This window comes from Henckelia pumila, chromosome 4 (assembly GCF_033568475.1).
Source record: "Henckelia pumila isolate YLH828 chromosome 4, ASM3356847v2, whole genome shotgun sequence".
In the NCBI taxonomy this organism is placed as follows: Eukaryota; Viridiplantae; Streptophyta; class Magnoliopsida; order Lamiales; family Gesneriaceae; genus Henckelia; species Henckelia pumila.
Window position 1 is genome coordinate 189,313,486 of NC_133123.1, and position 14,484 is coordinate 189,327,969.

Consider the following 14,484-nt stretch of genomic DNA (forward strand, 5'->3'; position numbering starts at 1 on the left):
CATCAATCGGAGTCACGATGAATTTTATATTAATTTCTGAACGAGTGGGCTTTGCTTGTCGGGCCCCAGCTTATGACTAATGGGCCCTAAGGTGTTAGTGGCCTGCATTATAAATAAGTTATTTCAGTACAGAAATTACATACAACAGGTCATTATTTTGAGAGCAATTTTCGAAAACCCTACCCTCTCTCTCAAACATATTTCGGCCGCCCCCCTTCACTCTGCCCGAGAAATTCCGGTCTGTGATTTTGAATTGCAGTCAGGAATAACGAATCAAATTCGTGTATTCTCTTCGCAGAAAACTTCTGATAGATTTTCTAGTGCAATCTATCAGAGGGATTAAACCTCTGTTCGTGGACCTGATTGAAGGCGTTCATCGGTTCCAGGGAGAGACAACAAGAGCAGAATTGTTCTGTTGGTGTCCATTAATCTCGTTGCGAGATTTGAGGTAAAATTTATTTAATTGTTATTTAAATTTTACACACACGTAATTCAATCGATGAACGGTTGATACCCATACCATGGAAACGTTCCATGAAAAATTTTTAAACTTCCGCTGCACCGGGTATCAATCGTAATTGGTCTGGGAACTCGCCAGTTTTCCAACAGTGGTATCAGAGCCAGGTTGCTCAGATCAATCGATTGAATAATCAATTGTACAAAATTTTTGAGTCTCGGTTTATGAAACAAAATAAATATTTTTAATAAAAAATTTTTCGGGGCAAAACCCGGGCAGCGATTGGATCGCTGCCCGGTGGGGCAGCAATTGTTGCTGCCCCGGGCGGCGCACGGCGCCGCCCAAAGGGGCGCACGGCGCCGCCCAAGGCGGCGACTGTCGCCGCCCAGGGCGGCGCACGGCGCCGCCCAGGGCAGCGCTGTGCGCTGCCCAGCGCAGCGCTGGGCGCTGCGCAGGGCAGCGCTGGGCGCTGCGCAGGGCGGCGCACGGCGCCGCCCAGGGCAGCGCACGGCGCCGCCCAGGGGCGGCGCCAGGCGCTGCCCTAAGGGGGCAGCCGGGCTGCCCCCGGCCCGCGCCCCGGGTGCGGGCCGGCCCGGGAGTGTCCCGGGCGGCCCGCGGGAAAAATTATATTTTAATTTTAATATTTAAAATTTTATTTTTGGTCCGGTCAAAAATTGTTTTTGATTGGTTCACGAGATTTCGGATCGAATTGTTCGAGTCCGTAAATTTTAAAATTGATTTTGGATAAATTTGAATTTTGGAAAATTTTAATATTTTATCCGTAAATTGAATTTTGAAATCAATTATTTTGGTACAATTGATGATAAGATATGATCTTATGATATATTAGATAAAATATGATTTTATTTGTAAAATTGGATTTTATAAGATAAAATATGATTTTATTTGATATGGAGATAAAATATGATTTTATATGTGAAATGTGATTTTATATATAAAATATGATTTTATCTTGTTTAAATTTGAATTGCCACAGCATGTTATCCAATAAATTAATTTTGAATTAAATGTTATTGGATAAGGATGATCGATTGCCATGACCAATTTTGTAGGTGTATGTTAGGAATTTACATTTTGTCTTTATTGTTGTTGGTTTTATTAATGGGCCTGGTTTATGGCCCGATATGAATGTCATATGTAATAAAAGTGGGCTTGGTTTATAGCCCGTTCCCACCCCCTAAAAATGTATCCCCTACTTGTCATTGTTATTTAATTGTAAATACATTAGATTTAGTGGGAGATCAAGATTTGAAGATGGTGGGCCCAGCAGACAATGAAGACTGAAGAAATGTAAATTGGAAGCATATGTAATAGGATTGCATTTGCATACTGCATATTACCTAGGATTGGACTAAGACCCGTGATTGGCAACCACGGGTCAATTAGAAATGGAATCGATCATCCTATATAATATGTGATATTATGATTGTATGCATGTTTAGACATAAATTGCGTGAATCCGGCAATGCATGCAATAAATTAAAAATGATGAGACAAATATTTTTATAAATAAAATCCCTCATTTTAAATATGATTTAAAATTTATATCAAGATAAATAAAGGAAATTTAAATATTGTTTAAATGTTCCTACCTTCCATCAACGGTCAATGTATGTGATGCTACCCGCGGATACGGTCCGGCTCATATTATTGGGGGGGCCCGTCCGTCGGAAAGCTGTACATTGGATCGACAAATGTTGTAAGTTGGGTGGAACTCCCATGGGATCGGCTCATATTATTGGGGGATCCACATGGCGACCGTCCATCACAACTTAATATTGATGGGTCATCTTGACATGTCACTTTAAACGGCGTCATATTATTGGGCCCTTATTGGACATGAGGTAAATACATGGGGGTTGCTTTGGAAGCAATTGGGCTCTACCTTTTGAGAATTATGGTTGGCTGATATTATTCGGGACCATAAGTTTGTCAATTGGACTCCATGTTCTCACTAAGGAAAAAGTTTCCCGTTTTCACTAGAGGGTGGTGAAATCGTTAAAATAGTGGGAGTGAGATTCATAAAATTAAATTCGCCTATTTTATGTCTTAGTAAATTGTTAAACAATCATTGATATATGTCTGTTTTTCCTTTTCAGTATTTCATACAATGAATTCGCGAAATCCTTTATTCTCGATCCTCGAACAAAACAAGCTGACTGGCGCCAACTATACGGAATGGTTCCGGAAGTTGAAGATTGTCTTAACTTCGGAGAAAATGCTCTACGTGTTAGAGAAAGCACCTCCGAAGGAAGCACCAGCTGACATAAGTCCGGAGGAATTGGCCAAACTTGATGCATGGTGCGACCATGACATCAAGACCAAATGCTATATGCAAGCCTCGATGTCTGATGAACTCCAGAGGCGATTTGAGGACACGGTGAATGCTGCTGACATTCACACGCAACTCAAGGAACTTTTTGGGGCTCAGTCGAGGGCTGAAAGGTTCTCTACTGTTAAGGAGTTGATGACGTGCCGCATGCGTGAAGGGACTTCGGTCCGTGATCATGGGGTACGAGTGATTTGGCTCATACAGAAGTTAGCGACCCTTGATTTGGTGTTGGAGCATGAACTCAATGTGGACTTGCTGCTTCTATCTCTTCCTTCTTCATTTGATGGATTCGTGATAAATTTTAATATGAACAAGATAGAGGCCACCCTTGAAGAGATGGTCAATATGCTCGTTACATATGAATCCACACTTAAGAAGGATAAGCCAGCTTTCTTGGTGGGCTCCTCATCTTCTGCTAAGAAGGGGCCAAGTATGAAGGGCAAGAAACGTTCTGCCCCACCCAAGAAAGTGGAACCCGAGAAGAAGCAAAAGACAAAGGCTTCAAACGATGGAAAATCCAAGGATGTTTGCCATTACTGCAAGAAGCCGGGTCATTGGAAGCGCAACTGCAAGGAGTATCTTGAGCAGTTGGGAACTGCAAAGGGTATGTTCTATATCGAAATAAACATGTCACTTAATACAACTTCTTGGGTATTGGATACCGGATGTGGTTCTCACATTTGCAATGATTTGCAGGTGATGACAAGAAGTCGCAGGCTTAGAATGGGTGAGACCCAGCTGAGGCTCGGGAATGGTTCCAGAGTTGAAGCTACGGCCATTGGAGATGTTTGTTTGATTTTGCAGAATGGTTTTAAATTATTATTGAGAGATGTTTTATTTGTTCCAGATTTAATTAAAAACATTATTTCTATTTCTATGCTTGATAGAGATGGTTATTCTTGTAATTTTGTGAATGGGATTTGCAGTATTTACAAGAATGAATGTTTAATTGGAAATGGACAACTTGAAAACGATCTATATAATTTAAAACTAAAAGACGTTCCAGTGAATTGTATTGACAAACCGGTAACAACAAACAAAAGGAAAATCGATAGTCAAAACCCGGCAAACCTTTGGCACGCTAGACTAGGTCATATTTCCTCAAGGAGGATGAACAAGCTAGTGGGAGAGGGCATGTTTGATATGTCTGATATTAACTCTCTACCTACTTGTGAATCCTGCCTAAAAGGGAAAATGACTAAATCTCCTTTTAAGGGGAAGCCTGAACGTAGTCAAAATCTGTTGGATTTGATCCATACAGATGTTTGTGGTCCATTTAGAGTAGGGACTCAACATGGCCACACCTACTTCATTACCTTTACTGATGATTATTCTAGGTATGGGTATTTATATTTAATGAAATATAGTCTGAAGCATTTGAAAAGTTCAAAGAATTCAAGGCTGAAGTAGAAAACAAGCTAGGTAAAAGTATTAAAGCACTTCGATCGGATCGAGGTGGAGAATACTTGAGTACCGAGTTTTTGGACTATCTAAAAGAGAATGGGATTCTCTCTCAGTGGACTCCTCCTATGACACCACAGCTTAATGGTGTATCGGAGCGTCGTAATCGAACTTTGTTGGACATGGTTCGATCTATGATGAGCTTCACTGAGCTTCCACCTTCGTTTTGGGGCTATGCGCTTGAAACGGCGGTATTGTTGTTGAACAACGTCCACACTAAAGCAGTGGACAAAACACCATACGAGTTATGGAATGGCAAAGCTCCTAAGTATTCATACTTGAGGATTTGGGGATGTCCTGCTTACGTGAAGCGGACAGTGGGAGATAAGTTGGATAGTCGATCCAGCTTATGTTATTTTGTAGGGTATCCGAAGAATTCAATCGGATATTATTTCTATTATCCTGCTGAAACAAAGGTGTTTGTTTCACGGAATGCCACCTTCTTGGAGAAGGAGTTCTTATTGGATAAGAAAGGCGAGATGATGGAACTCGAAGAAGTTCGAGAAGAACCCGAAATACAAAATAACGATCCCACACCTCAGGAACCATTGCTGGACACGCCTGCACCTAGAAGATCCGAGAGGACTTCTAGACCTCCAGTTCGATATGGTCTTCTTCTTGAAGAGGGTCAAGATGAACCCGACATTGGATGTGATCCAAGAAGCTTCAAGGAAGCAATTTCTGATGCGGATTCGAATTTATGGCTTGAAGCTATGCAGTCAGAATTGGATTCGATGCATACTAACCAAGTCTGGACTTTAGTGGATCCTCCCGATGGAATTGTTCCAATAGGGTGTAAATGGATCTACAAAAGAAAGCTTGGGCCTGATGGTAAGGTATTGACCTACAAGGCGCGATTGGTGGCTAAAGGTTATACTCAAAGGCAAGGAGTTGACTATGACGAAACCTTTTCACCAGTTGCAATGTTCAAGTCCATAAGAATCCTTATTGCCATAGCTGCATGGTATGACTATGAGATATGGCAAATGGATGTGAAGACTGCTTTTCTTAATGGAGACATTAAGGAAGAAATCTATATGAAGCAGCCTGAGGGGTACACATCCATGGGAAGCGAGCATAAGGTATGCAAGCTTCAGAGATCAATTTATGGTCTAAAACAAGCATCAAGAAGTTGGAACCAGAAATTTGATGAAACAATTAAAGACTTTGGTTTCATCAAGAACCCGGAGGAACCTTGCGTGTACAAGAAAGTAGTTAAGGATGCGGTGACATTCTTAGTACTTTATGTTGATGACATCCTACTCATTGGGAATGATGTAGGGATGTTGCAGTCAACAAAGATATGGTTATCAGGTAGATTTTCGATGAAGGATTTGGGTGAGGCATCCTACATTCTTGGGATACAGATCTATAGGGATAGATCTAATAGAATGATAGGACTCACTCAATCAACCTACATCGATACCATATTGAAACGGTTTTCAATGGATGGGTCCAAGAGAGGACATCTACCCATGTGTCATGGAGTTTCTCTATCCAAGTCTATGTGTCCCAAGACTGATGCAGAGATAGAGAATATGACACATGTACCATATGCGTCAGCTATAGGTAGTATCATGTATGGGATGATATCTACCAGACCGGATGTAGCATTTGCTCTGAGTGTCACGAGCAGATATCAGTCTAATCCTGGTCAGATGCATTGGAAAGCCGTGAAGGACATTCTTAAGTACTTGCGAAGGACTAAGAATATGTTCATGGTTTATGGAGGACGAGAACTCAAACTGGAAGGCTATACCGACTCTAGCTTCCAAAGTGATGTGGATGACTCGAAGTCAACCTCTGGATTTGTGTTCATGCTCAATGGCGGTGCTGTCTCTTGGAAGAGTTCCAAGCAGGACACCACAGCGGATTCCACCACTGAGGCTGAATACATTGCAGCATCAGCTGCTGCTAAAGAGGCCGTTTGGATGAGGAATTTCGTCCAAGAGTTGGGCGTCATTCCTGAATTTGTTGGTCCAGTCCCGGTGTACTGCGACAACACGGGTGCCGTTGCTCAAGCAAAGGAACCAAGGTCTCATCAAAGATCCAAACACGTACTGAGGAAATACCACATAATCCGGGAGATTGTGGAAAGAGGAGACATCAGTGTCGAACGAGTGGCCTCTGCAGACAATATCGCTGATCCACTTACTAAGCCTTTGCCAGGACCATTGTTTGACAAACATCGCGAAGCAATGGGTCTACGTAGTATGACTAGTTGGCTATAGGGCAAGTGGGAGATTGTAAGAGTGGGTGCCCAGTGAGCCAACTGTGTGGCTATGGGCTTTGTTGACTCTTTGTATAAACAATCTTTTGTTTAATATTATTTACACTTTTATGGCAATGACTTTATATTACTTCATATTGTTATATTGTGATATACTATTGTTGTTTTGATAAAGACCTTGAATATACTATAGTGTATGTAAGATGTGGTAGAACATGGAGATGTCTATCATGAAATACATCTTATAGTCACTGTATATTCTAAAACCGTTCCTAGTCGATTGAGCCGTCCGATAATAAGGATAAGGATCGCTCGAGTTTGAGACTAGCATTTGCGATGCGGAGTACCACGTTTCATTGGTAGGGAACATGGAGATGTTCGAAGCATGCAAATGGATATTCATAGGATGAATAATCGAACTACCCTATCCGGACTTTCCAAGTGGTTATCACTTATCGAGTGGATAAAGTCCGCGGTTTTGGTTGTACACCATTAGTCCTTACGACTTGAAACATCATGGAGACTCTATATGCTAGTGCTGTGCTTTGACTCGTTTACCGACTCTATGGGGGTCATCAGGTGTCGAGATTGGGTATAGTTACGACACATATAGGAGTCAATGCATTGTTGTCAAGGATTCACCACATACTTGCGAGTGTGGATATCCTATGCGATCTGAGGAGATATTAGTGTGACAAATCTCTGGCCAGAGTACTTGATGTGATTTAAGAAATGGTTTCTTAGTAGCACATGCGATGTCACTAATTTGATCTTCAAGATGCATTGCATAGTTATCGAATCTTGAGCGACTCTCGATATACCAATGGTTGTTGATTCGATCGGGATATATGGATGAAGGGACCGTACTGTACGTTAACCAAAATCTACTGGTTCTTGTAGGCACTATCAGTGATACCTAGGGAATCATGGGGCGATGTTGCTAGGCGCTTTACCATGATTCGTTGGGCAAGTCGGAAAGTGTTGTTCCGAGTCACAAGGAGTTGTGAGCCCACGGCTAGCTGTATCCCTGAACCATTGAGGGTCACACAGTGTAATGGAGTTTTAATCCCCGTTGAGATAGTTAAATTTAAAGAGTTAAATTTAATGAACTAAGGAGTTGGACTTCTTAAATAAGAGTAAGGGAGTAGGATTTCCTAAAATGACATAGGGATGGACATTTTTGGAAACCACTGAATTCGGATTCAGGAAAATTTATTTTGACTTTAAAACGTGCAGAAATGGTTTCTGTGCACATTGGTGAAATCGTTTCATCAATCGGAGTCACGATGAATTTTATATTAATTTCTGAACGAGTGGGCTTTGCTTGTCGGGCCCCAGCTTATGACTAATGGGCCCTAAGGTGTTAGTGGCCTGCATTATAAATAAGTTATTTCAGTACAGAAATTACATACAACAGGTCATTATTTTGAGAGCAATTTTCGAAAACCCTACCCTCTCTCTCAAACATATTTCGGCCGCCCCCCTTCACTCTGCCCGAGAAATTCCGGTCTGTGATTTTGAATTGCAGTCAGGAATAACGAATCAAATTCGTGTATTCTCTTCGCAGAAAACTTCTGATAGATTTTCTAGTGCAATCTATCAGAGGGATTAAACCTCTGTTCGTGGACCTGATTGAAGGCGTTCATCGGTTCCAGGGAGAGACAACAAGAGCAGAATTGTTCTGTTGGTGTCCATTAATCTCGTTGCGAGATTTGAGGTAAAATTTATTTAATTGTTATTTAAATTTTACACACACGTAATTCAATCGATGAACGGTTGATACCCATACCATGGAAACGTTCCATGAAAAATTTTTAAACTTCCGCTGCACCGGGTATCAATCGTAATTGGTCTGGGAACTCGCCAGTTTTCCAACACAGATTGTGGAGAAGGTAGAGTTGATCAAGAAGAGAATCAAGACAGCGCAGGATAGGCAGGCAAGTTACGCCAATACCAAGCACATACCACTACATTTTGAAAAAAAAAAATTATGTTTTCTTGCGAGTATCGCCTTTCTGAAAAGTGATGATATTTTGTTTTAAGGGTAAGTTAGCGCCCAGGTTCATTGGTCCGTTCGAGATCTTGGAAAAGATTGGAGATGTGTCTTATCGTCTGGTGTTACTGTCGTATCTTTCCAGCATTCATAATGTGTTCCACCTGTCGCTACTTCGTCAGTACGCTGCAGATGAGTCGCACATTCTACAACCAACAGAGGTTCATCTGGAGCCTGAGTTTTCATACGTGGAGAGACCACTCAGTATTCTTGACAGAAAAGAAAAGATGCTTCGGAATAAGCTCATTTCTCTAGTCATGGTTCAGTGGAAGAGTCGAGACACTGAGAAAGCAACTTGGGAGTTGGAGAGCCTTATGCTTTCTGAGAATCCGGAGTAGTTTTGAGTGTATTATATTTCAGCAGTTTAGTTGTATAGTAAAAACTGCAGTATTGTGATACAAGTTGTTTCAATATTATTTTGTTCTATTATCCTAGTCCTGATTTCGAGGATGAAATCTCTTAAGTAGTAAGAATGTAGTAACCCATCTCCAAATTAAGTTAATCAAGCACCTAATTATGTTTAATTGGCTAAAACATTATTAAGGGATTTTCAAATTAGTTTAAGGAGTTCACAAATGGATCTATAAAGATAAAAAATGGTCCGGTAGAGCTTTGAGCTTCAGGAGGATCGAAAGTTCTGAACAAAGTTCGGAAGCTCCGTAGTAATCGAAGCCATATTTTTAGGTTCGGAAGCTCAGGAGAGTTCGAATCTCCGAAGTAGGATCGGAAGCTCCGAACGTCCCAATGCGAGTTGTTCGGAATATTATTTTAGCAATGACGTAAGTGAGATCGGAAGCTCCGAAGTGGATTGGAATTAAGCTTCGATCGGACTATCAACAACCAGCTTCTAGAATAAGACACGTGGTTGGTGGAGGGAGTTCGGAAGCAAGGGATCGGAGGTTTCGATCAGATCGGAAGCTCCGATCGTGCGATCGAAGGTTCAGATCGTTGTATATATATAGGGGTGCCGAGGTTCATTTCCATTCGCTCATTTTCCTCTTCTCTCTCTTGTTCCTAGCTTCTTATAATAAGTTTTAGGGTTTTCTAGGCGTCCTACTAAAATGCCGGGAGTGGCGGAGCATTACGGAGACATCAGCGGGAGCTGTGCCTAAGTTTTGAGGCAGTCGCAATCAGTGGGATAACGACGGACGCATGTAAAAATCTAGACTCAAATCAGCTTTTGTGAGTAGCTATCAGTCTATTTATTGCTTTTAGAGCACAATAAGTGATATAGTGACTATGTGATTATAGGCTTGGACTAGAGATCATGATTTTGCTAGGTTGCTCTTATTGCTGAGATTAAGGTACAGACTTAATAGAGATACTCTGGTTGAATATGCATGTTTTATGTTTGCATGTTTTCACTACAACAAATATATTAATTAACAACACTAAAAAGACAACGGTTTTATATCTAAACTGTTGTCTTTTAGTTTTTAACAACGATTTTTACAAAAACCGTTGTTGTTGTCCATATTTTAATTAAAAACGACAATGGTTTTCGCAGATCCGTTGTCTTATATATGTCAAAGACAACGGTTTTTAAAAACCGTTGTCTATTAGCTGGTTTTTTATGGCATACGACAACGGTTTTAATTAACCGTTGTCTATGTGCGTGTTTTTGGAGGTCTAAGATAACACATTTTGTAATCCATTGTCGTTGTTATTTTTTTATTTATTTTTATTTTTTAAAAAAATTTATACATAATACATAATAACCTATATACTACACGCTTTGAGGCTTAAGTGAAGAGACGAGAGAAACTCAATCCCTAGCCGAACCCATCGCCCCCTTCAACCCAGTTTACCTCCGACGCCGGTCGATCACCGGAAAATGGTCGTTCGACCTCGTTGCATCTAGCCCAAGCCTTAGCAACGCCGATCGTGACTTCAATCGCGAGTTTACAGCTTGGATCGGAACTGCACTGTCGCGACTATCCCTGTTTAAGTTTTGTTGCTTTCTTCTCTTGCTTCGTTCTCTTGCTTCGTGGTATTTTAGTAGATGTAGAGATCTAGATTTATTGTTGTTTGGGCTTTCGGTGATTGTCGAGAAAAGAGGTTAAAAATCGGAGACTCTGTTTTCTGTTCTTCTGTTTTTTTTGGGTTCCTTCTTACATATTCTTTCGGTGAAGCTAGAAAGGTGCTGGGATTTTTTACATGGGTTTTCTTGCTTATCTACGCATATTATAAACAGTATATAAAATATTATTTATATGTGGTACTCTGGAGAACCTTTCAATTCTTATTTTACTTTCATTTACATTAAATACAACGTCTATATTTTGCTTGACTAATGTGACTCTTGGGCTTTTATAAGATCTATTTCTTATCTCGGTTGTTCTCATCACAGTGTGACATTTCAAGAATCATGAATGTAACTTTAGTGATTATGGACATGGTATTTTCTGTGATTGAGGCACTTCTCAATTGTTTCCTAGAGAAGGATGTACTAGAATTGATGATTGCAGCAAATGTTTTTCTTTCAAATTGGGCATTTCTCAATTGTTTCCAGTTTCCTAGAGAAGGATGTAGTAGTATTGATGATTGAAATTATTGTTTTTTTTTCAAATTATTTGTTCAACCATGCATAAAAGATTTAAAATGGTTTCTTTAATGATCTTATTTAAACAAGAACTTCTCCTCCGCAACTCTCAAGTGGGAATTCTGAAACGTGTCCTTGACGAGGTTAAAAAGTGATGCACGAGTTCAAAGCCATGCTTTACAAGTCCATGGAAGAAATCGACTTCACAAATGTAAGAAGTGATGTCTTCGCTAGAAGATACAGTTTGGATTCGAAATCAACCAAAACTGTCTTCCTTATTCTCCCCTAAAAGGTTTGTCAATTAAATAATTTATAATTATGAGAAAATTTATACTGGGTTTTCTGGTGATGTTTGAAATATATCTGTCCAGTTTAATTTAATTTTTGTTGGGTTTGGAGATTGATTTTGCACTAATGAGAAAAGGCGATGTTTGTGTAGTTTTGGTTGTTTGAGACGAAATCATTTGCTTGAAAGTTTAGACTCTTTGAATTAGCTGGCTTGAGTTGTTCAAATTCGAAAACGACATTATTATCCCATTGAAGCAAAAGTTGGTGGATGTGGCACCGAGGAATGAAGAAATTTTGGGTGAAAAGAGTTGAATTCTGCATAGTAAAGATCAGAATTTTGGCAATGAAGATTCCTTCTGGTGGATTTGTGGCAAATTATGCTGAAGGTGTGTTCTTCGTATGCATTGGCTCAATACATCTCTTTCTTTTTTTCTTTTCTTTTTCTTCTTTTTTGTTTGACCCTAACATTTTCCCGTTTTCTGCTTACCCTCACTTTTATGCTGAAAAGCTAAAGATTTTAATTTTTTGTAGTTTGCAAATTCTTTAATCGCATGAAAGGAAAGTTTAAGAACTTTTTGGTTTATAAACTAGCAAATCCTGCATTAAGATTGAATTTTAACTTTATCAGACTTTTCCATAATTACTTATGGATCAATAGTCTTAATTTCTCTATGTTTGGTAGAAAAAGTTTTGTGTGCTTCGCCTTGGAACTGATGGAGATTTAAAGACTGAAATTGTATGATTTTTGTTGTCGCGTAACTTTGGAGTTATCTTCTTGGCTGATTTTCAGTCACATAAAGATAAAGAACTTGGATTACCCTAGAAGTATGGATTAAGTTATTTTCTGCTACTTTAATGATCGCTGCGATCAGAAAGATAAAATTGGGAACAATGATAAAAAGATGAGACTTTTCTGTATTTCTTTCTATAATTTTTTCTGGTGAAAGCGAATTAGGTCCATTCAGTATAATTTCTTGTTAATATTTTATTATACGAATTGGCTCCCAACTGGGATTTGGAATTTTGGGGTTAAGAACATTTTCATGTGTGGTGCTGCATATCATCTTTGGACTGAAGGGCAACTTGAACAGGCTAGCCAGACATCAGAGACGATGAACCTTTTTATTGCTAGTGCATTCTGGTGGTTTACTGTTTTATGTTTACTCCTTTTAGGCTGTAACTTTGAGAGATGACTGTAGCTAAATTGGTTTTCTTTTCCCCCCCTTGAAAACAAAATGGTACCAGATGACTAGTTTTTCTACTTGAAAAATGCACTTGATCCCTTTACGAATTGAAGCTCACAAAGTTTAATAAAAAACTTTTACATTCTAGGTTTGGTCCAAGGTAAAAAAAAACCAAATAAATAAACACACAGAAAATATTTTGACCAAAGTCTTCGACATGTATCTGTTTTATGTTTCATTGCATCTTTTTTTAATCAAAACAGGGGATAAAAAGATGATCAATTCAGAGTTGTGGCATGCATGTGCCGGTCCATTGGTTGCTTTGCCTCCTGTTGGAAGCCTCGTGATCTATTTTCCTCAAGGTCATAGCGAACAAGTATGTTTCATATCTCCACTTATTGAAATTCAATGACATTTTATGCAATTTAGTTTCCCATGGAAGTAATTCTTTGCCGCAACAGGTGGCAGCATCGATGCAGAAAGAGACAGATGGCATCCCAAGTTATCCTAATCTTCCTCCCAAATTGATTTGCATGCTTCACAATGTCACCTTACATGTATGATTTGTTTCTGTGTGCATGCTTCATATGGGAAATGATAGCACCTTATTTGTTTATCTAATGATATATATGTGTCAACAGGCTGATGCTGAAACTGATGAGGTCTATGCGCAGATGACTCTTCAACCTGTGAATAAGGTCTGTTGCCTATTTTATCATGTTTATTTTCAATAATATTTTGTCGGGCATCGTTACGTTATATAGTATGTTCCTGGCGCACGAGCCTTTGTTTTTGTTTTACAAAATTGATCGACCTAACTTGCTGAATGGTTTTACCGTACAATTTTAAGAACTCGTTCAAGTTTCACCCTCATTGCTATATGATGAAATTATCAGTCTGAGAAAAGTTTGAACTTGTTTATCTTATAGTATGACCAGGAAGCATTACTTGTATCTGATATCGGGCTTAAGCACAATAGTCAATTATGACCAGGAAGCATTACTTGTACAGATGGATTCTCACTGTTATTGATCCTTACATGGAGATGATTTATTTGTTGGGTTCACTGAGTCATCGTAATCGTTATGAAGACTGGAAATATATTGATTACTAGGTACGTATATTTTATCGATTATATCATATTCTGGACAACAAATCATGAAAGATTTGGATTTATGGGAATGCAGTTGTACTTTACTGTCTCAATTTATCTATTTTCAATTAGAGGCTATTGATTTCGTGAGTGGAGTATTGGTTTCGATCGATGTTTGAAGTTTCCAAGGAGATCTGCTGTGAGTTTTTTTTTATGATTTTGGTTGTTTGCTTTTGTCTGCTGATGAGAATTAATTTTTCCCTGCGGTCTGTTAGTTTTAATCTAGGGAATTTTATCAGCTGAAATCAAGATTATTGTTATTTTTTCCTGGAGATATCTTCTGCTGCTCCTCTTTTTTCTTTTCATGGGTTTCTTTGTTTTTAAAATTAGCACATCAATTACTCTTGGAATTTTACCATAACAGACATGAAAAAATAAATGTACTAGAAATAGGAAGTCCACTGAAATGAAAACAAGAGTCATGCATGGACTGTGGTACGAGGTCCTCTTTCAGTAGTATTCAAAAAATGGCATACAATGCTTGGAAACTAGAATGCATGGACTGGTGTGTGGTTGATTTTTGTAATTGGCTTGTAACACTATTTGGTATTTGTTGTTACTTGTAGTTTTGGCTGTTGGGTGACTGGAAGTCATGTCGGGCATGGGCATGAAGCTGTGGAATGAAGATATTTTTCGAAAGTGAGGAGAAGAGCTTTGTTTCAAGATCGACCTCTAACTATTGAGGAAAAGCTGTTTTTGGAAATCGTGATCGAAAATATGTGATGTATGGTTCCATACTAGTAAATTCGGTCAGATAAGTACA

The 14,484-nt window shown here is 39.3% G+C and overlaps 1 protein-coding gene across 1 annotated transcript; it reads left to right on the forward strand.

Annotated features, from left to right (window-relative positions):
• The first annotated feature begins 11,676 nt into the window (after nt 1-11,676).
• Nucleotides 11,677-13,557, forward strand: LOC140862457 (auxin response factor 19-like). The gene is made up of 5 exons (XM_073265480.1): nt 11,677-11,770; nt 12,832-12,944; nt 13,030-13,125; nt 13,210-13,266; nt 13,498-13,557. The coding sequence occupies exons 1-5, from the start codon at nt 11,728-11,730 to the stop codon at nt 13,555-13,557; spliced, it is 369 nt and encodes a 122-aa protein (XP_073121581.1). The 5' UTR covers nt 11,677-11,727.
• The last annotated feature ends 927 nt before the right edge of the window (nt 13,558-14,484 follow it).

Bases quoted from the DNA above. Each gene is read 5' to 3' on its own strand.
- LOC140862457 (XM_073265480.1), top strand. From the start codon at position 11,728: ATGAAGATTCCTTCTGGTGGATTTGTGGCAAATTATGCTGAAG. The intron at 12,945-13,029 runs GTATGTTTCATA...TTGCCGCAACAG, and splicing joins CTCAAGGTCATAGCGAACAA to GTGGCAGCATCGATGCAGAA. The intron at 13,267-13,497 runs GTCTGTTGCCTA...TTTATCTTATAG, and splicing joins CTCTTCAACCTGTGAATAAG to TATGACCAGGAAGCATTACT.